This window comes from Corvus cornix, chromosome 13 (assembly GCF_000738735.6).
Source record: "Corvus cornix cornix isolate S_Up_H32 chromosome 13, ASM73873v5, whole genome shotgun sequence".
NCBI classification, from domain to species: domain Eukaryota; kingdom Metazoa; phylum Chordata; class Aves; order Passeriformes; family Corvidae; genus Corvus; species Corvus cornix.
This window is the reverse complement of record NC_046343.1, coordinates 15,284,205-15,305,359: the sequence shown is the minus strand read 5'-3', so window position 1 is coordinate 15,305,359 and position 21,155 is coordinate 15,284,205. Positions and strand designations below refer to the sequence as shown.

The following is a 21,155-nucleotide window of genomic DNA, read 5'->3' as shown; positions in this document are numbered from 1 at the left end:
GAAGTTGAAGAATTTAAGCTCACTGAAGAGGAACTAGGGTGAACTCAGCATAATCTTGTGGACACCAGAAGTTCATGTGCCAAAGCAAAGCTGACAAGTGCATAAATTAAATCTTTTTAAATGTAAAGCAGGTGACTACACTTCCTCGACCTTTTGCAATATGAAATCTCTGCAGGGATTTGTAGGCCTCTTTGGTTCTTTTCTCCATTTATGAGAAAGTAAACTGTAAAAAAGCAAGTAAAACACTTAAAAGAAAATAGTTGGTTTGTCATGACACTTCAGTAACAAATCACTGGAAAACATCTTGTAATTAACTGACAATATAAGGAAAATTAAACTTGGGAGTCTGTGATAGACCGTGGTGACTTATTTTAAAAATAGAGAAAACAATGGGTTTAGAAGTGTTAAGAAGCTGCTTCTTGGTGGTTAAGATGGAAGGTAGGTAGAATTCAGGAGCCTATTTTTGAGTCAGTGAACCTGCTCACCTCTGTCCTGATCTCAGAATGTTATTTGCTTCCTCTTCAAAGAGACTTCATTTTGCTATTGCTTCTAGCACACTGAAAGCCCACTGTGATGTGGATCACAGGCTTTCTGCTATGGCTTACTGTGCTCAAAAATGTATTCTTTCAGGCTTGTAGGCTTGTCTCTGTGCTGACATCTTGATACTTGCCCTTTTCTTTAAGACTGGTGAGAATATTTCCCCCTTTACATCATTGCCTTCTGGCTGAAGGACTGGCCTAAGGCATGGCAGTCATAGAAGAGCTCAAGGTGGAAGAGAATTATGAGAATTATTGAGTCCAAATCCCTGCTCTCTTTTTCAACTATTACCTATACTAGCAAGTGAAACTGCTTGTAGTATAGCATCATTTCAATTCATGGATTGTTATTAACTGATTTTCCTCCTCCTGAGTAGTCAAAGGATCAACCAGACTATGCATCGTACTCCCGAATGTCTTCATCTCCCACCCACAGCCTGTATGTCTTTGTGAGAAATTTTGTTTGCCGAATTGGAGAGGATGCAGAGCTCTTTATGTCACTCTATGATCCACAGAAGTCAACAATTATAAGGTAAAACTTCTTCCTTTGACTGCAGAAGAGTAGCAAATAAAACAGGCCAAAATGAATTAAAATAATTGCCAATGTGCTATAACAATATAATAATGCAAAGAATATATAAATAAAAGGAAGGAAACCAAAACCAAAGTGAAGCATAAACAGATCTTGTTGCTGGTTGCTACTAAAGGATTCTAATTTTCCTAATATTTTCGTAGGTAATTCCTGGATTGAACATTTCAGAAGTTTGGAAAAGCCTGAGCCCATTTCAGATTTAAGAGATTGTTCTAGATGGGCAATATTGTGGTGTTTGGAATAAAGTGCCGAGGGGGGAAGGGGAGTGAAAAAAAATTAAATTTATAAATTTCTGGGTAGATTAAGATTCTGTTGAGTATTCCCATAAAACAGACTATGATGATGGTAAGCTTGCCTCAAAAAAGTGCCCGTTTGTGTTATGTTCAAGTTACTCTTTTAAAACTTACTGTTGATACTTGTATAGTGTTTTTCTTGCCATTTTAGTCTGGTCTTAGATTTAAACCATCACCACAGACTGCTTGTTATGCAACTTTTGTACTGTGTAAAGGGAGAATTTAAAATCACTTGGCAGTGAGATATTTACCTTCCAAACAGTGAGAACTACTTGGTGAGATGGGGGAGTCGAGGCTTTCCAAAGGAAATTGATATGCTCAACAACCTTAAAGTGGTGTTCACAGTAAGTGTTTCCCAGTTTACTGCCCTTTGTATTTGCAAGTGAAATTGTCTCTTCTCTGTGGTCACTGCCAGACCTTGTAAAGAGTGAGCAAGATGAAGAGAGAAGCAGAGGTAATCTTAGAAACAGAGCAAGATGACAAGTTATGAAGCTCTTCAAGGCAGAGACAATGTTTCAGTGGCCTTTCTTGAAATCAGTTTCCTGCCTCATGAATTTCTTGATGACTTGATTTATGTGTTTTTATCTGCTGTATCTCTTGATTGTTATTCTCTCTATTTACCTTACCCTTTTTTTTTTTTTTTAACTTTAAACTGTCAGTCTTTTTCATCCCTTTGTTGTGCTCAGGTTTTTTTGTTTGTCGAGTTTTTGGGGGGTTGTTTGATTTGGGGTTTTATTGTTTAATTTTTTTTCCCATCGATTATTAAGGTTCAGTTTATTACTGGAGGTCCTGTTTCAATTTCACAACTTGATTTTTCCCCAAGTAACACTGTGATTCTTTTTTGTTTCTATCTTAGGATCTTGGAAATAAAGACCTTAGCAGAGACAAAATTTATTTAGTTTGCCAAATAGTTCGAGTGGGAAGGATGGACCTGAGAGACAGTAACTCAAAGAAATACACACAAGGGCTCCGGCGGCCTTTCGGAGTGGCAGGTACCTGGTGTCTCCTGTGCTATGGCTGAATCAAGACAGCAGTGGTTTTTGCCAGCCCTGGACTATTAAAATCTCTACCAAGACATGTCAGAATACACAACAGCTCTATCAGTTTTTTCTATACTTTTTCAAGTCTGTAAAGACTGCACCTACATTTAGTTGCAGTAAAACTAAACTAAAATACACCTGCATTTTAGTTCAAGTCAGAAATATGCTTTTGAATTTAATTTCCTAATTATTCATATAGTGCCAAGGTGTGTGAGTGAAAGCACACCACCAGTTTAATAATAGATTCCCTTGCAGATGAAATAAAGTCAGAAATTATGTCCCAAAATCACCACCAAAGCTCTGATACCTGTATTCATAAGTTTATACTAAAACTGGTCTAAATTCTCCCTCTCTCTTCACAGCAGAATGTTGGTAGTGTGGACTTTGCACTAAATGCTCTGCTCCACAAACCTACCCCCACTGGGCTGCACTGCTGCTGATGAAAAATCTACACTTACTTGAGGCACAAGAACATTGATAGATAAGACAAGCTATTCTGAAGTGCTTTTATATGTTCTGATGATTTTTCTTTTGTTCTTCTAGTCATGGATATTACAGATATCATAAAAGGAAAATCTGAAAGTGATGAAGAAAAGCAGCATTTCATTCCCTTTCATCCGTAAGAGCATCATAGATATCTTTTTTTATATGAAAAAAAATATTTATTTATCCATCTTTTTGGCTGTAATTATCTGTGAAAGGTTAAAGAATAAGAGAGTTTTCCTTAAACAATTTTGTGTTGCGATAGTGCTAATTATTTAAGTATGACTTCAAAAGGCATTTAAGACTTGCAGGGGTACCACAGCACATTAGATTAATGCATAATTCCATGAATGTACTCCTTCAGACAGCTGATACTAATGCCTTTTCCTGGTCTTAAAATCAAGAGTCAAACACGGTTAGAAGGGGAAAAGGGATTTTACCTTGGGATTTATTTTAAAGCTCTTTAAGTGCACACGTCCAGGTCAAATGCACCTCCATGCACGCTGCAAGGCACACCCACAAAAGATCTGGTATCGTATTATAGGTTTTACTAATTAGCAGATCTATCAAAAATTCCCTAATGAGAGGCTCGAATGAGCCCCTCTCCCCAAGGAGCCTTCTCCTGTGTGGTTCTATCTTGGTTTACAGAATGTGTTTTGGAGAGGACCTTGGGGTCTGGGGCACACTGATCCCCAGCTACGAAGCTTCTAAAATGTTGAGTCTCTCAGCTTGACAAACAAGTCCAAGAATGGAAGCAAAAGTACTAAGAATAGAGAAGATGTAAAAAAGTATAAAAGAAAAGGCAGAAAATCCTCATGGTGTCAGTACCAGGTCTGATTTCCTACACCCAAGTCAAATAGTTACAAGTACTCAACAGCAGGCTTTAGAAGCAAGGATAACTACTATTTTATGAGCTTGGTTCTGTTTTGAACTTGAGAAAAATCTGAGTAAAAACTATGTTCCCTTTAAAAAGTAATAGAATTATCATATACTATCTTCAAAAGAAATGCCAGAACAGCTGCCTGAAAATGTGATGCTCACAGATCAAATGCAGATACCAGTGGAAATACTGGAAATAACTCTGTGTGCCCTACATAGCACTGTACTATGGAGGGTAAATAAATTCTGAAAGACCCAGGTATGGCACACTGGTTTATTTTTTCACTTGTTTCCAATTTGACCCAACATGTTTGCTATGTGAGAATTTGCTTCTAAATTCAATAGTAGCCAATAAAAATTCCAAGTTCATTTATCTGGTTATTTGTCAGGGAAAGTGGACTGAGCTGGAGTGGCATGTTGGTGAGTGCATTCATATTGTCACTGTCACAAAACACCTTTCTTGGTGGTTGGCTGAATCTTTTTCACTTCAGTGTACGCACAACTGAACGTGAGTGGGCTGCAACTTGAGTGAGAGATAATAAAAAAATACCGAAAGTAAAACAAGAAGGCAATACTGCAAAGACTGAGGCTGTTTGTCACTTATGTTCTAAATGGTGTCTGATATATTTAGCACTTAATTCCTGAGCAGACACTGCTGTTTCTCTTGCAGGGTAGTGGCAGAGAATGACTTTTTACACAGTCTCCTAAACAAAATCACTGCATCAAAAGGAGACAGTGGTGGACAAGGTAAAGTATCTTTTTATTTTTTTTTTTTAAGTAACACAGTATTTTTGTGAAACTTTATTTTGTGTTGGAGCTGTAGGACCACCATGGAGGTGGGTCAACTTCGAAGCTGGAATTGAGGCACCATGAATTTGTTACAGAATCTTAGGGGCTATTTAAATTAGTAGTGGCAGTTTTACATTATAGAGCTTTTACTTTCATCTACAGGAAGTGGGAAAAGTGAATTCTTATTCCTGTTTTGGTGGGTAGAAGAGGCAATCATCTGAAGACAGATTTTTTTTTCCCCCCTACCAAAAATGTAATCTCTTTTTCCTTTTTTTGCACATGATAGGTCTGTGGGTAACTGTGAAAATGCTGGTTGGAGATGTGATTCAAACTAGAAAGGATTACCCACACCTTGTAGACAGAACCACCGTTGTTGCTAGAAAGCTGGGATTCCCTGAAATAATCATGCCAGGTAGGAGGTGCTTTGTTCTGTAATAGGAATGGATTTCTTCTCATTCTTTATGTTAATAAGTATCAGCTGCTGCCTTACTTATTTCTGTAATGGGTAACTCAGAGGCCCCTTAGAATTCATTCAGGGTAATTTTTGTTCCAATATTAGAGGCTTATATGAAATTGTGAAATCCTTGGAAAGTTGTTGCTCATACTTAAACAGGAAAAATAAAATCCAGACAGTGAGGGATAAACCTATCTCCTTGTACATAACTTTCTTATCCTGTAAGTAGATTAGGGTGGATGTCACTTGAATTTTAAATTAACCTTGTTTTCATCGTAACATATTGCTGTCCTTAATAATAATAAAAAAATGAATTTGCAATATCTTGATTTCATTTGTATTTATGACAAGATATTTTTCCAACAGAAATCACTCACAGCCTGTTGTGCTCGTTTTTAGAAAACAAATAACCAAAACCTCCCTCGCCCCAATTCAAATAAAATCTCGAACCTTTTAAAAGTCATATGAATTCATTCAGAAGAGAAAATTAAAATATGAAGCTCCCTCTAGAAAGAGAGCTGTGTATTTGGGGAAAGTTCCTGATGGGATCATCCAGCACCTCACCAGCAGGTGTCGGGGCAGGACGGGAATTGCTTCGAGCCACTCTGAGCCCCCATTTGCTTCTCCTCACGTCGTAGTTTTGCCTTAGCAAAGGAAAAGAACAGGGAATTTAAGTTCAGATGGAAAATAATATTTTTTTTATCTGTTTCACCGCAAAAAGTGAGGTACTTGTGTGCAGTACAGTTAATCCTCTCACAGCTTTTGACATGCAGTTAAAAGCTCTCACAGCTTTTAAACTGATTTTTAACCTTCCAATTTCTCTTTTAGGAGATATAAGAAATGACATATATATTACATTGCTGTATGGAGATTTTGATAAATACAATAAAACAACTCAGAGAAATGTGGAAGTGATAATGTGTGTCTGTGATGAAGAAGGAACAATGTTGCCTGTAAGTTTTCTTTTTTTCTGCATGAGGGGCATTGACACATGAGCTGCATTTTTGATGCAAGGGTTAACTTACACATTCTATAAAATACCACTATCCAAAAACTCACAGTTCTCTTACTTGTGTCATCCTGTGACATCTTGTGACAAATAATTTTTATGATTTTTAAAGTGATCTATCTATTAAAGCCCTATAAAAGTCTTGCATAAAAATGTAATGAGGAATAGCATTGAATGACCTATTTTAGCTGTGCCAAGGAACAAATGCTGATCCTGACAATTACTGCATTCTTACTCTAGGGTTTTTCTTGAGGAAATTCCCAGAGGAATACAATTTGTACACTGAAATGTTGGAAGTACCATTTCTGCTACATAACAAACCCTTGATTTGTGCCAGAAATGTGTCATTGTGCCTTGAAAAAAGTACATGGCAAATAATGAAATTAGTGACAACAATTACATATGCAACATAAATATTTACAGCGTCTTTTTGCTTGTCTATTCCCATTTTGAGGATCTTTTGTCTTTTCCTTAGGGTTTTATCACCAGTTTGGTATTCAGGGAGATTTTTGACCTGTCATTTTCTGAGCTTTATAGTGTTGAGATCGTAAGGGCGAAATCATAAAGACACTTCTTGAGATAAAAAAAAGATGGAGTGAATCACTGTGGTTCATGACTTGTTTATGAACTGTGACTAACTGCTTGACCTAAAATGTAACTTTAAAGCTTGAGTAAAGAAAATTCTAATCCCACAAAACATTTAAGGTCCACACAACAAACTGTAGCCCTGATTACAAAACATTAACTATGACAGCACCTGACCATGACTTTCATGCACAGAAGTTAACTCTATTCTGTATTCTGTCTAATCACAGTTAAGATACTTAAAATACATACAAACAAAAGTATTCCTTAGGGAAATAAATCTATTACCATGCATTAAATCTTGCATTCCAATATTATGTGTGCTCAGTTCTGCAGATACATAATTTCTGCAAATACGAGGAGAAAGTGAATTTGTCATGTTGTCTTTGAGCTGAAATATCACACCTGGTCTCTGTGGGTAATATGGCTTAGACATATTTAAGCAACAATTTTGAGGAGTGAATTGTTGTTGAATGCAAGTAATAACAAAAGTCACTGGTTTTTCCTTTCAGCCTTTAAAAAAACCCCAAAACAACAGATGTTCAAACCCATGAATTTATATTAATGTTTCTCATAACAGGTATATATGTTCCCTATGCAGGAAACTGGTTGGTTCTGTTTAGATATCAAACCAGTTCCAGTTGCAGAACTAGCCTTTGATCTACTGTTACAAGGAACAGGACTTCTGTTCCAAGTGAATGTCACAGAGGTGGCAAACAAGTAGGTGCATAAACCTTGAAAAATCTCTTCTCAGGCAGATGAGACATTGCTTTCTGCAGTTAAATCCCTCTGACCAGACTGTACAAATCATTTTCAGGTATCAGCATCACACCCTTCTGGTCACAGGGCATCCTGGTGCTTGAAGGAGACTTTTAAGATTCACTGGATTTTCAGCAGGATTATTGCAACTTTGCAGCAGTTACTATAGCCTAGATTGGATTAATTGAATCTGTGCCTTCAGTAGAGGATTTAATGTTTGCTTCCTTCAGGGACTTTAGTTTCATGTCTGAGAGGTATCAGAGATCTTGGTGCCTCCCTGTCCACAAGTAGCTTTTACTCTGCATGTACAACTCAGCTGCAGTCAGCCAGACCAGATGGATGCAGGCCAAGTCTTCACAGACTCACTAAGAAAACTGAATTCCTATGAAAAGACAAGTTTTGAAGTTGATCAAATCTTTCACTTGGCTCTGTCCTGGTTCTGATAATCTTTAAAGAACTGGAAATTCTAACTGTTTATTGTTGGTGCCTCTACAATGTCCAGTTTGGAAGTTGCTAGGTGTGCGGCCTAGCACTTCTGAGACTCTGCTGGAAGAAAGTATTTAAAAGTAAATAGAGAAAAAAAAAGAATAATGAAGCTAGTTTTTTTTTTTCTTTTGTTTTTCTTCTACTAATTGAGAAGACGTGTTGGTTACTTAAATTCATCAGATGGAGAAATCAAGTCTATTGTATGTTCCTCACACATCTCTTAGAGCCCGTTGTGTGACCCCTGTAAAACACAATTACACTGGCCCTACCCATAGATTATGGTAAATGTTTATTTTCATTGTGTTCAGAGGCTTGGAAAATGCAGTATCTTCACACTAGTGCTTCCCCTCTCTTGGTGCTGTCATTATTTTTAATTCTGAATGATGCCATATAAAAATTCAAACCCGCTGTGAGGCCGGGAAGCGGAGCCCATGAGGGGAAGCCATTGTGCCACAGCCGGAGTGGAATTCCCAGGTCGGGACTCTGAGGGGAGGCTCTCTGGTGATTTGGTTTTTCTCAAGTTAATTTACTCAAAATTGCTCAAAACTTTACCCAAATCAACAAGGCACTAAACACTGTTTCTTCCCTCCTTTTGTAAGAATGCCATCTGCCTGGGAGCGGGGGACAAACCCGTGAGCGAGTACAGATCAGTTGTTTACTATCAGGTCAAACAGCCGCGTTGGATCGAGACGTTGAAGGTATGGTGTGGATACTTCCCACTTGCTTTTTTCGCTTCTAAATGCCTCACACAGAAAGGTTGCACAGCATCAGCTTCTTCCAGAAAACATCTTGTTCCTGACTGCAGCTGAAGGATGGAGTCTTAGTCATACATCAGTTATCAGAGATACATGATCTCTGAGGCTTGAAATTTGGCCTAGAAAATGATGTGTAGATTTTGTTCAGCAAAGCAAATGAGATCATCTTAGATAACCTTATGTCCTAACAAGGCTCATCAAAAGTGAAATACTGCATTTGTTCTGTTGTGCTGAAACAATGGAGATGAGGAGCTTCAATTAAAAAACAAACAAACAGGACCAAACCAAAACCCAAATGAAAACATCCACCCCCTCTTTTGATTTCAAAAAGAAAAAACTGTCTTGCATCTCTTTAGAGACACACTAATAATTACCTAATCAAGCTTTAATGTCTATGATTGGAAAATGCCCAGAAGCTGCTAGGAACAGTTCTTATAAAGCAGTATCAAACTTGCATGGTTTTTTAAAGATAAAATAGCCTCGTATGACAAGCTTTCAATTATTACTTAAGGGTGTGTTATCTGTGATGCTGCAGGACAGGGAGGGAATGGAAGTGTGATTTCAAACAGAAGCTTATTTGTTGTTTTGAAAACATTGCCCCGTTCTCTTTATTGCTTATTGTACTAGTTCATTTTTAAATTATTCTGTAGTTCAGACTTGTGTACAGGATCCCTAACAGTTGCTCCTGTTGAAAAACATAGTTAATATTAAGACATTGTGAAGTAAGATTTGTAAAGGGAAGTTGTGAATGGACACAAAGGTGTGCAAGCCCTTAGATTTTTAGAACTATAAACTTGATAATATGAACATTTGTTCTTTCCCTTACACAGTTGGCCTTTTCTGTTGCATGTTTGACCTGAAGTATGCTGCTTTAAGAATAATGCACTTGCAAGTTCCTGTGAGTTTCCTCAAGGCTTTGCACTAAATTTAATCACAAAAATATAGACAATTTATTTTGCTGGAATTTTCATACCCTTTTCACCTGACATTTAATAAATTGGTTGTCAATTTCTGTATCCAAAATGTGGAAGTTGCAGAGTGCAGAGGTGATGTTTAATTCTCTGTGGTTAACAGGGTGAGCAGTAGGACTGCACTGTGCTTATTTTCTAGCCTACAAGCAACTGTGTGTACTAACTCACTGGGTTTTGTGCTTCATTTCTTTGCTGGTGCAAGACTTTCAGCAAAATCTAACAGATCATTGCTTATCGGCTACCACTTCTGCTACTGTGATCAGGCTCAACAGTTTTAAATGGCCTGTGAAAGGCACTATGGAAACAGCAGAAGTGGGGCTTATTTATTCTAAAATAGGAGCTCATTACATGTGAAACCACCCCCCCTAACTCTCCTCACTGTGTTCTGATTTTACAAAAGGTAGCAGTCCCCATTGAAGACATGCAGAGGATTCATCTGCGCTTCACGTTCAGGCACAGGTCGACTCAGGAGTGTAAGTAGGGAATTTTTACTTTAGTGAATTTTAATTTGTTGATGGGTAGTCAACTCAAAATCTTTTGCTTTGCAGCTAAAGATAAGGGAGAAAAGAATTTTGCAATGGCTTACATAAGACTAATGAAGGAGGATGGAACAACTCTTCAAGATGGAGTCCATGATTTGTTTGTCCTAAAGGTATGGGCTCAGTCTCCCTTCCTCCCTTCCTCCCTTCCTCCCTTCCTCCCTTCCTCCCTTCCTCCCTTCCTCCCTTCCTCCCTTCCTCCCTTCCTCCCTTCCTCCCTTCCTCCCTTCCTCCCTTCCTCCCTTCCTCCCTTCCTCTCACAAGACAGCTTTTCTCCCACTGTTGCCTTTGACAGCATTGTATATTTACTTAGTGCTAGATGGATTTTATTATCCTATCAAAGATAATACGGTGTTTTTCATTGGAACAGAATGAAAAGTTGTAACCTGTTCCATTGTCAGTAAACGTTGCTCTGCATTTTAATGACATAAAGATGTTATCTAAGCACAGTGAGAGATGATTGCTCTTTTTACCGATATATGTGCTTTTGGCCTTCTGTAGTATAGAGAAAATTATGCTGCAGCTCCATATCTGGGTGGGTACCGTTCCTCTTGCTGGAGGTGGGGAAGTGTTTGATCCATTTGGAATCTTTGTCACATGAATAATCTGGGAATGCAGTCTTAGGGAAATGGTTGTTTTAAACTTCTGTGTAGTTCCTTAGGTACAAAAGTCAAAGTTTCAGCAATTTGGTTTTGGGTGTGAAGAATAGCTTTAGCTACAGGCCTGGCTGGACACAGGTAACATCTTTGGGAAGGAAGCAGGGAACAGACGTTTCAAGACTTTTGTTTTATTTCCCCTCTTGGAGAATGGTGTCTAGCAGGAACTAAGAACCAGAAATCACTTCCAATATAAAGGGAACTTAAGTTATTTCTCATCACTCTTCTCAGTAAACAAATTTGCTGTAACATTAATGCCAAGTGAGATGCATGCAACTAAATCAAGTTGCTTAGGCAAGCCAAAAGAGATTAATGGCAGCATGTAGTTATTTATCTTCTCTTCATTGAAACTATCATTTATAAATATTGAGACTAGAAGGAAAATTGTGGACTGTGTGGTTAATGTTAGCTATGAAATTCCACGTAATTCATTTCTGCTTCAGCTCAGTAATTTTTTCCTGAAGTGACAGCATGGATGAGAAATGCTAAATGGAGTTGACCTAGTTTATGGTTGTGAGAAACAGACAGATTCTCTGACATATGCTTGCCTATTCTAGTATTAAAAACAGTAATTGTAAGCTGTAAGTGTTTAAAGCAGTCATACATCTGGCCTCTCAAAATAAGTAATTTGAAAACTGCTAAGTTTAAACCGTCTGGATCTTTTTGAGAGACTGTTGGATCAAAATTTCACGTCTTTTTCCCATTGTCTGTCTGACTTGTCCCAAAAAGAGGAAGTCAAGAGTTGCTTTTGCTTCCAGAAATTTGGGAAGTAATTATTTGGCAAGCCTGATACAGTCATGGATGTTAGTACTGTTTTCTGTTGTGCTGCATTAGGGTTTTGCCTCTTGTCTGTCTAGGTCTCTTATAGTCAGCTTTTAACCTTATCTCTTGTTTGATAGGAAGTAGAAACTGCACATCTGCAGTCACCAAACCAGATAAAACTGCAAAACTTTAAAATGTCTTGCTAAAATATGGTTTTGAAGCTCCTTGTTCATGCACATTTGTAGATTAAAGGTCTGCAACTGAGTCATATCTGTGACAGTGTTGCAGCTTTAAGTGGCAGCTCAAACTCATCAGGGAAATTTTCTGGAGTAGTTTTGTTAAAAAAACCCATGTTCTCTAAACAGTGAGTAGCATGATTTTTATTGCCTTTGTCTAAAACTATTTTCCTGTCTGGGGAATCCTAAGGTGAGACCCAGAAAATCTGTGGGATTGTGGCACACAAGCTGATGAAAGAGAGGAGGGAAAAATATCTGTTGGCTCTGTGGTTTTGTACTGTTCATTCTACTGAAAAGCACTTATTTATGTCATTTAGCTGCTGCGGCATACTGTGTTATTTAAAACATAACCTTACCGTGCCCTGATCTTTTATGTTCAAGGTCCACATACAAAGTTATGATGGGGATACCAAAATAGTGCTGTTCTTCTTTCCTTAGTCCTGTTTTCTGATTTTAAGTTGTGTGCAGACATTCTAATCATATTGTCTATATCCTGTGTACAGTCTTCAAGGTGATGCTCAGTAGTCTGCTGTGTTCCACACCTCTTGGCATTTTAATGAGAGATTGGCTCTTGCTTTTACTCTGCCAGTGGTGTCACCCCTCATAGTCCCTTCCTACACCTTAGTTATGTTTACTTCTCTAGAAAGCACAAAATAAGTTCAATTTTAAATGTGGTGCTGTGAAATGGGTAATGAATGGTGTGTTGTTTTTCAGGGGGACAGTAAAAAAATGGAGGATGCTGGTGCTTACTTGATGTTGCCTTCTGTCCGTCAGCCCACAGAAAACAAAGGAGCAACCTTAGTCAGGAGCTCAAGTATTGTTGGGGGGCTTTCGGTCAGCTCTCGAGATGCATTTTACATTTCAACTCTTGTTTGTTCTACAAAGTTAACCCAGAATGGTATGTATCTTCTAAACAGGTGGGAGTTTTAGAAAGAAGACATTTGCACAGATTGATAAACACATTTGAAATTTTAATGTCTGTCCGTTTATTTTCTATTAGTGGGCTTGCTGGGTCTCTTGAAGTGGCGCATGAAGCCAGAGCTGCTTCAGGAGAACCTGGAAAAGCTGAAGATTGTGGATGGAGAGGAAGTAGTGAAGGTAAATCTTTAAATAGTTATTCTAGTAACAGTTATTCTAGTAATGCCTTTGTTAGTTTGCAAAGGACATGAGCAAAGCTCTTCATTAGAGAGAGCAAGAAAGCAAATACCTGGACAGGATTCTTGACAGGGCTGGCCAGCTCTCCTTCTACTTTTTGATCTCAAATATCTCTGGTATTGCCTCTTGTTGGGCTGGGGGATTTGCAAGATTATTACTAGGAGATGAAGATAGTAAAGATAAAGTATTTTTCACTATCTCTATTTATCTGTTTCCTTTTGTCTATCTGAAGTAGAACAAACAATTCCTACTGCTTTCTTTGCAGTTCTTAATATTAATTTACGTGTTGATATTAAATCCAAGAAGTGTTATGTACCCAACTAAGCTCTTTCTTAATGAGTATAATGTGAATAAAAAATTGTTACTACTTTGGAAAATGGCAGACCCTATTTATTACCTTTGTGTCTTCAAACGCAAACTAGTTGTCTCTGGAGAGAAGGAATGAATATTAAAAAAAAAAAAAAAAAGTAGGAGGAGTGGATTTTTTTAACCAAAGATTTGTGTCCCAAGTCACTGAGGTACTTTTCTTTGATTTAGAGCAGAATTTGAATTAGACCACAGAAATAGGAAGAGTGTTTTTAATCATCATGTATATGTGAAAATAGCAACTACTAATCTGTGTCACTAAGGAATGCAGTTTTAACAAGTTTCGTATTTTATACAATATTTTTATATTTTCCATAACTCTGAGCTAAACATGTATTATTGATTGCTCATGTGTCTGAGGATGTAGGTTCTTAAAATTAAAGCAGCTAGAGCCTAAATCCTTGGAAATGTTTTCTGAATTTAAGTGATGCTTCAGTAAAGGTAGTGAAATTCTAACTTGAGGGAAACCAAGTCTGTTATCAGAAAACATTCATGTGAGGTTTTCAAGTTGAATTGGTTATCAATTTGTCCTTTTGTGTTGTTCTATAGTTTCTCCAGGATACATTGGATGCCCTGTTTAACATCATGATGGAACATTCCCACAGTAATGAGTATGACATTCTTGTCTTTGATGCACTGGTAAGAATCAGCACCAATGATTTTATTTGTCAAAGTAAAGAACTTTAGAATTTTGAGCAAACGATGAAGTTGTTAATTTCAGAGAATTAATCTTAAAGTCTCTATAGAACAGAGGGATATTACTCATTGACTGAAAATTAAATTTCTTTAAAAACCTAAATAGTAAATTACCAGAAATATTTTTAGAAAGTTAATATTTAAATTTGAAATGGGACTCTGGCTAATTGTGTCCCTGTCTGTTTAGATCTACATCATAGGGCTCATTGCAGACCGTAAGTTTCAGCACTTTAACACTGTTTTGGAAGCATATATCCAACAGCACTTTAGTGCAACCTTGGCATACAAGTAAGTTTGTTTTATCTTCTTCCTCTTTTTTCCTAAACCTTCACCATCACATAAAGGAAAGTAAATCCTGCTTGTGAGTTTTCTGATGTAATTAGTGGTGGCTGTTGTTTTGATGCTGCTGTTTGCTTATCTGCCTCTGAGACATATTTGGTTATAAATGGAATTAATGAACCAATAGCAAATGATTTGGGGTTAAATGATGCTTTGGCATTTGTTTTTGCCTGGATTTTGCTGTGTCTGAGCACTTCAGATGTATCCTGTTAAATTTATCAAAAGATGCTTTGCTGTAAAGCCTCTCCCTTCATATCCCTGGCCTTAAGCTGAAATGCCTCAAGTGAGGGAGGGCTTGAGGATGTCCTTAACCCATTTACATAGGTTTCCACTTTTTTTTCCACATCAAGCAAACTCAAGGGGAAAAGAATTGTTTGGGAACTGTCAAGTCTTCATATGCATTTCAGTCTGATGTTGGGTCAGGAGGGGTTCAGTGCAGTGAACTGGAATTTTGGTATTTGTTACGTGTTCTGCTGTAAATGGAGTTTTAGTATTTGTTACATGGTCATGCCAGTGGGCAGGTGGATGGACTTGTAGTGGTTTATTATTTTATTTGTTTTCAACTTCTGGAGCTTCCACATAATGCTCAGATGGGAAGACATGGACTCATAGAAGAGAGTAAAAACCATGAGGACATGTTATACACCAAATTTAATGCTGGATTCCTACTTTATTTAGAATAGGTTTTTGCAGATGATGGTAGGATAAAATGACTGAATTATGAAGGAAGGTAGCATCTTCAGCTGATGCTGATCTCTGGATGTGCTATAACAGGATAGATGTGGGTTTTTAATCCACGTGATACCTTGTTCTGGCAGCTTAATGGAGTGGCAGATTGAAGCAGAACTTTAATTTGGAATATGAATAGTATGTGGAAGACCTGAGCTGAAGGTTTGAAATAGTTGAGGATATCTTCTAGTGCCTGTGCTGAATTTGCCTTAGTTCTAACTCAACAGAAAATGTCACAAAAATCATGCATTAGAACATGAGTTTCCTGGAGCTGAAAGGCAGCAGTGCAAAACCAGCCCTTTCTGACACCCCAGTAAAGTTGAAATGAGCATTAGTGGGCTCAGAAAGCTCAAGCACAAAGAATGTGCTCTTCTTCAACCCTCCCTCACTCCATAAGTAATAAGCACATGTAATTTAATGCTTTATGTTACTGTGAAAGAAGAGAAGGAAGGGTACAGGACCTCTCAGGACAGCCTTATTTGCATAAAATATTTCTAAGACTTACCTGGCTGGGAGTTTCTGATGACTTAATCTATATGGTAGAGGCAAAATAATAATGTTTATGGTTGTTCCCCACATCATGTGTTTTCTTGGCATTATTGATTCAATGCAAGAATCTTCTTCATGGAAGATTTACTCTGTTTCCAGAATTATTTATGAAATAAACAAGTGTGTGTGGCCTAATTCCTAACTAGGAAGGAGCTACTGTGTCCCAGACATATTATAACCATGTTATGTCATGGTTGGTTGGCCAAACTGTTACCTATTTATTCAGTTCCTGGTTAGTCATCCTTTCTCCTGGCTTTTAGAGAGCTCTGAGAGGGCTTAATGTGCACTCCCCCTACATACAATTTGGGTACATTTTGTTCCAACTCAGAGAAGCTATAAAAAGGAGTAAATGGAAACACACAATGGTTGTAGTGCCCAGAAGGCTCAGAGGCTGAAAGCACAGCATTTTTGTCCTGAAATGTGAGTTAGGCTGGGGATGTGTATTAGTTACTCAGGAAGTTGGTTGTTGGCTTTGTTTGTTTAGGGCAGGGGACAGTGGATCTCCATTTCTGTTGTGATTTAGGAAAAAAACCCAACCACCCTTATCTTAGTATGGCTGCATTAAAATCAAGACTGCATTATTAGTATTGGTTTAATCATTTAAGATGATTCTATAACTATAAACTAAGGGACTTAATTTTAGGTGAACTTCTGCACTTTTCTAGCAGGCTGTGTGTTTAGCAAAAAGTTGCTCTCAGATCCAGAGTAAGGAAGTGTTTAATAAAATAAATAATTTAAGCAGATATTGCTGTGTACTGGAATACTGTAATATTTACATGCAGTTAATTAGAGTGTGGTGGTGTTTAATCACTGCTCAGTGCAGGTAGGCAGAAGTAATATTTCGTGTTACCTTGTGCATATGTATTACAAACTTCTGTAAAGATGCCTCCAGGACTGTGAAAAGTCATGGTGCTCTTTTGGGATTGCAGGTTGCTCTCTTGCTTTTGCAGCTACGAATTTGCTCCTCATTTGTTTGTACTGACAGAATTTGTGCAACATAAATGCAGAAGTACATGCAGCCTGTTTTGTTGTATGTGCTCGACTAAGCATGAACATATATTTAGAGTTGCCAAACGAGTTAAAGAAGTTAATTTAAAAAATAGTAATAAAACCAAATTGTTTAAATTTTTTTTTTTAACTTCAGGAAATTAATGAGTGTTCTGAAGACTTATTTGGATATTTCCAGCCGAGGAGAGCAATGTGAACCTATCCTAAGAACTCTGAAAGCACTGGAATATGTTTTCAAGTTCATTGTTAGATCAAGGACATTATTTTCACAGTAAGTACTCAGATACTGCAATTTAATTACCTGTCAGACATAGAAGGAGACCTGAGAAGTAGAAAAAGTTGATTCTAAAATAGAAATGGTTATTATTTTTACAAATAAAACATAAAAACTGGCAACTTCTCTAAAATACAGATATTGCTGACATAGTTTTTGGAGAGGAAATATTCAAAAATCTGCTTTCTGATTCTCAGTGTAAGATCCAGAGATGTATTTAGCAATAGCAGCAGGTCTCAAAGCATGATTATTCTTTGTGTCAGGTGGCTTGGCCTAAGACCAGTGGATGGCCAAACGTCTCAACAGATGGCTGGAGACTTGTCCTTGAGAACACGGTGTTCAGCCCCTCAGACTGTGCACGGAGCAGTGTCATTTCAGTAACCATGGTCACACTGAATTTAGGGGTTTGGGTCTCCTGTTGAGGAATTTATAGGGAAGACTCCATGGACAGGATGTGCGTAACTCAGGCAAACAGAGGAGGTGTATTTACAAGTGAAGTTCAGGTTTAGGGGGAAAGGAGGATGGGAGAATGAAGTAAATGAAAAGTGGGAGGAGAAAAATTACGCACTGATAACTGTACTCTCTCCATATACCAGAGACCCATTCCCTCAATTCTTTTCTGCTTCACCTTTCTCCATTTATCCTGAGCTGGTTTCCCATACAGCTTGTTCTGACATCCTTTTGCTCTGTGGCTGAAGGAACGCAGGGGCAGAGGCCAGGCAGTGGCAGACTCAGGCCTGTAGGGAGAGCGAGTTGTTGGGTGTTGTGTTTGTGGCTGGCATTCACCAGAACAGGAAGGTGTTCTGTTCTAGCTGTCTTTTGCTCAGTGAGAACTCTAGTACCATTTTTCTCTGTTATTCCACAGTCCATTAAAAAAAAAAGATCCATGTGGATTTATAGTTTTGTAAAATTAAGTTTGCTTGCTGAATTATGAAATTTTGGTTGAAGTAGGAGTAGATTCAGAAGGTATTTGCTGCTACAGATAGTACCTTAGAAATATTATTGTCTCTAGGAACCTACCATTTATAGATGGATACAGGAAAACACGGTGTAAAGCTGTATAAGGAAGGAGATGATGCTCAGGAGAGCAGAATATAGCTTTATATTTTATATTTTTATCATAGGTGACACTGCAGAAGGGGACATTAGAGTTTTGGGGAAGGAAGCATTGTGTAGAGGATTATGGAAAATTTCTTGTCTGGATGAAGGTCATAAGGCAGAAGGGGTTTGCTTGGAGAGCTGTGGTCCTCATTTTAATCTCTCATGTTATCTCACAGCTAAAAGTTGGACAATCTGTCACAAAGTAGGTTATTGCAATGTGTTGCATATTCAGGTGATTATCTACACGTATCTACTCCTATTTAACTAGAGGTCTGAAACTATACATTGATTGGGCAATTATTGTTATTATTGTAGGCAGTCTTATATTTCAAGTTGAAAAGAAAAGCAAATGACACTGCAATACATAACTTTAAAAAGAGATTTTTCTCTTCTGATAGAGCAGAAAAGGCAGCACTTAGCTCACATTATTCTACTCACATTTCAGGACTCTCTTGTCATCTTGGCTTTTTTCTTAGCTTGTTTTTCTTTAACTTTTGATAGCTGTATCACATAGCTAGTTTCACATGTCATCAGTGTTTTTATTCTCTATGTAGGCAGTGTTTAGCACTAAGAGCCAGTATGAACAATACAGAAGAGATAATCTGAGGGATTAAAACTTTTGGACAGGGAATGGAGAAGTAATGGAGTGAGCTCAATTTAAATGCATTTTTAAACTTTTAAGTGTCAAATAGAGACTTTTTTTCAAAAAGAAGACTGGTTAATGGGGCCAGTAAAAATAGCTCTTGGAAAAAGTGGCAATAGCAGCAGAAGACAGAAATTGTCATAATTTGTGAAAAATATCCTAGAGTAGCTCAGTTGTAGTGGGGAAAAAAAACCCAGGTTTTTTTTGCATATAAGTTACTTTGAAAGTAAAATGACTTATATAAGCTCCAGTCTGGAAGATGTCATGCTTCAGAGGCTTTTAAAACAATTGAAAGTGGTTATGTAGTGTTCAAACTGAAGAATTTCTACACCATACAGTGAATAGCAGTTATAACCCATTGGGGAAATAGCTATGTACATAATATTGGATCAGCTTCGGAAATAGGTATTTAGTGTTAAATCTGTTACATCTGGGAGGATGAAACTTTTTGATTCTGAAAGGATAACCTAATGCATCTCTCAACAGATTATATGAAGGCAAAGAACAAACAGAATTTGAAGAATCAATGAGGAGACTCTTTGAATCCATCAACAACCTGATGAAAAGCCAGCATAAAACTGCCATTTTGTTGCAGGTTGGTGTGTGCTTGGAAACCAGTTGGATTTGGTTTTCTGTATGGTTTTTGTACGTGGCCTTTTTTATTTTTGATCTTTTTAAATAGAGGAAAAGACACTCAGGAAATTTATCCAATATGCCTCTTTTGTAATTCCCCTTTACTGGAAGAGCAGGTTGTCTGACAAATTTGAAGCCTAGTTTGAAAAGGTCACAACAAGATACACTTACAGAAATTCTATGAAAGTAGTCAGGGAAAGAACCATGACACAGATGTTGGAACCATTCAACCAATCTAATGACATGAAGCCTCCAGTGGGACCTGAGCACTTAATTCTTGAGTTTCTCCAGATAATGTTAAACAGGGATTCCACCATCTTAGTGGGGAAAATAAATTTTATTGTCTCAGTCTTTGGAAGTTACATTGTTTAAGCTGAAAATAGGACCAGGTTTTGCCATTCACGTCAATCTTAGTTATTCTAACACCTCAGAATCTGATGTTTTAAAGAAAACTAGAAAAACAGGAGCTATTAACATCTGTAATATCAAATAATTTGCAGTTCTGTATTAAGATGAAAAACTATCAGGATTTCCTGTAGAGTAAAATGTAGAAGATTTATTAGGCAGCTGCGATACTGATGCTTCATACATACTTTATTAAAAACTCATTGTATTTATTTAGCTCGAATTTTCCTCTGGCTTTGTGTTTAGATTCCTTTTGATATGACTTAGATTAGAAGTAGAAGCCCATGAAAATGTCTGTCTTGAATAAAACCTCAGGTGGCTCATCTTGAGGTTTGTATTAGCTGACACTTCGCACGGAGTGTTAATGTGCAACTGCAAAAGAGCTGAAAAAGTAAATACCAAGTTAATTGTATAATACCATGGTTACAGTAATGTTCTAAATGCATTTGAAAATCAATCAGACCCACTGTTACTTGATAATTCTGTAGAGGCCTTCCTGGGAATAGTTTATGTATTTGAATACTACATTGGAAGCAGGAGAAACTTCTGAAGAAATAAAAGCATCTTTAAAGTAATACTGAAAGAGTTTATATAATAACGTTTGCTCTTATGGTACTTTTACTAATTAGGAAAGAGATCTTGGAGGATTTCATGCTCTTTGGGAGAGCATGTCACATCACTGCATTCTGCCCTGCCTCATCTCAAAGTGGCTGTGTGGGATTGTCCATCTGTGTTTCCCTAATGAGCAGGGTAGTTTCTTCTTGAGAGTGACAAGAAAGGGTCATAGAAAACTTTTTCTTCCTCAAGAGTTGCTGGGTGTGCAAGTGGCAATGGTGCACCTGAAAGGCTGGTGGGAGTGTTTCAGAACAGGTTGTAGTGCCAGTGGCACCATGACACTGCATGTATTGAGGAATGATGAGTGTGCCTACCCTCACTTCCATATTTGCATGTTTAATGCCAGTTCCTAATCCTATACCTGTTTAGCAAAAATGCACGCTCTCTTGGTTGATGTTCCTCAGAAATAGCAGAACTTTGAAAGCAGAACTGAGCATCTCTTAGAAGGACTAAAGGAAAGAAATCTAGGCTAATTTTAAAGAGCACGTAAGTGTGTTTCATTAACAGACTGGTTAGTAAACAGTTATGCTTTGATCAATACCATATTGAAAAGGAATATTTTTGATTTCTAATGAGTGCTGTCAGTTGTGCAAAATGGGTCCTATTTATTCCTAAGCATGAAGCACTAGTGGGATTTTGGGTATCTAAATCTGCATAAGGTACTGGAAGTTTTCTTTTTAGCAGGATTATTTTATGGCAGATGTGAAATACTGGTTTACATCATAACTGTGTTCTTGTTCCAAATCCTAATGACTCATACAGCTATGTCTCTGAGAGAAGTCTACAAAGAGATTGCTTTACATACAGTAAATAAAAAC

General features: G+C 37.5%; 1 protein-coding gene across 1 annotated transcript in view; it reads left to right on the top strand.

Annotated features, from left to right (window-relative positions):
- The window catches only part of DOCK2 (dedicator of cytokinesis 2), a 157,527-nt gene that overhangs the window by 16,344 nt on the left and 120,028 nt on the right, over positions 1 to 21,155 (top strand). Inside the window, exons 8-23 of the mRNA XM_010406219.4 lie at positions 914 to 1,068; positions 1,684 to 1,765; positions 2,278 to 2,413; positions 3,005 to 3,080; positions 4,494 to 4,570; positions 4,899 to 5,024; positions 5,895 to 6,019; positions 8,505 to 8,603; positions 10,032 to 10,104; positions 10,180 to 10,283; positions 12,539 to 12,722; positions 12,825 to 12,922; positions 13,895 to 13,984; positions 14,229 to 14,329; positions 16,803 to 16,937; positions 19,171 to 19,279. Of these exons, the coding sequence (XP_010404521.2) occupies positions 914 to 1,068; positions 1,684 to 1,765; positions 2,278 to 2,413; positions 3,005 to 3,080; positions 4,494 to 4,570; positions 4,899 to 5,024; positions 5,895 to 6,019; positions 8,505 to 8,603; positions 10,032 to 10,104; positions 10,180 to 10,283; positions 12,539 to 12,722; positions 12,825 to 12,922; positions 13,895 to 13,984; positions 14,229 to 14,329; positions 16,803 to 16,937; positions 19,171 to 19,279 (1,770 nt within the window). The remainder of the gene's footprint in view (positions 1 to 913; positions 1,069 to 1,683; positions 1,766 to 2,277; positions 2,414 to 3,004; positions 3,081 to 4,493; positions 4,571 to 4,898; positions 5,025 to 5,894; positions 6,020 to 8,504; positions 8,604 to 10,031; positions 10,105 to 10,179; positions 10,284 to 12,538; positions 12,723 to 12,824; positions 12,923 to 13,894; positions 13,985 to 14,228; positions 14,330 to 16,802; positions 16,938 to 19,170; positions 19,280 to 21,155) is intronic.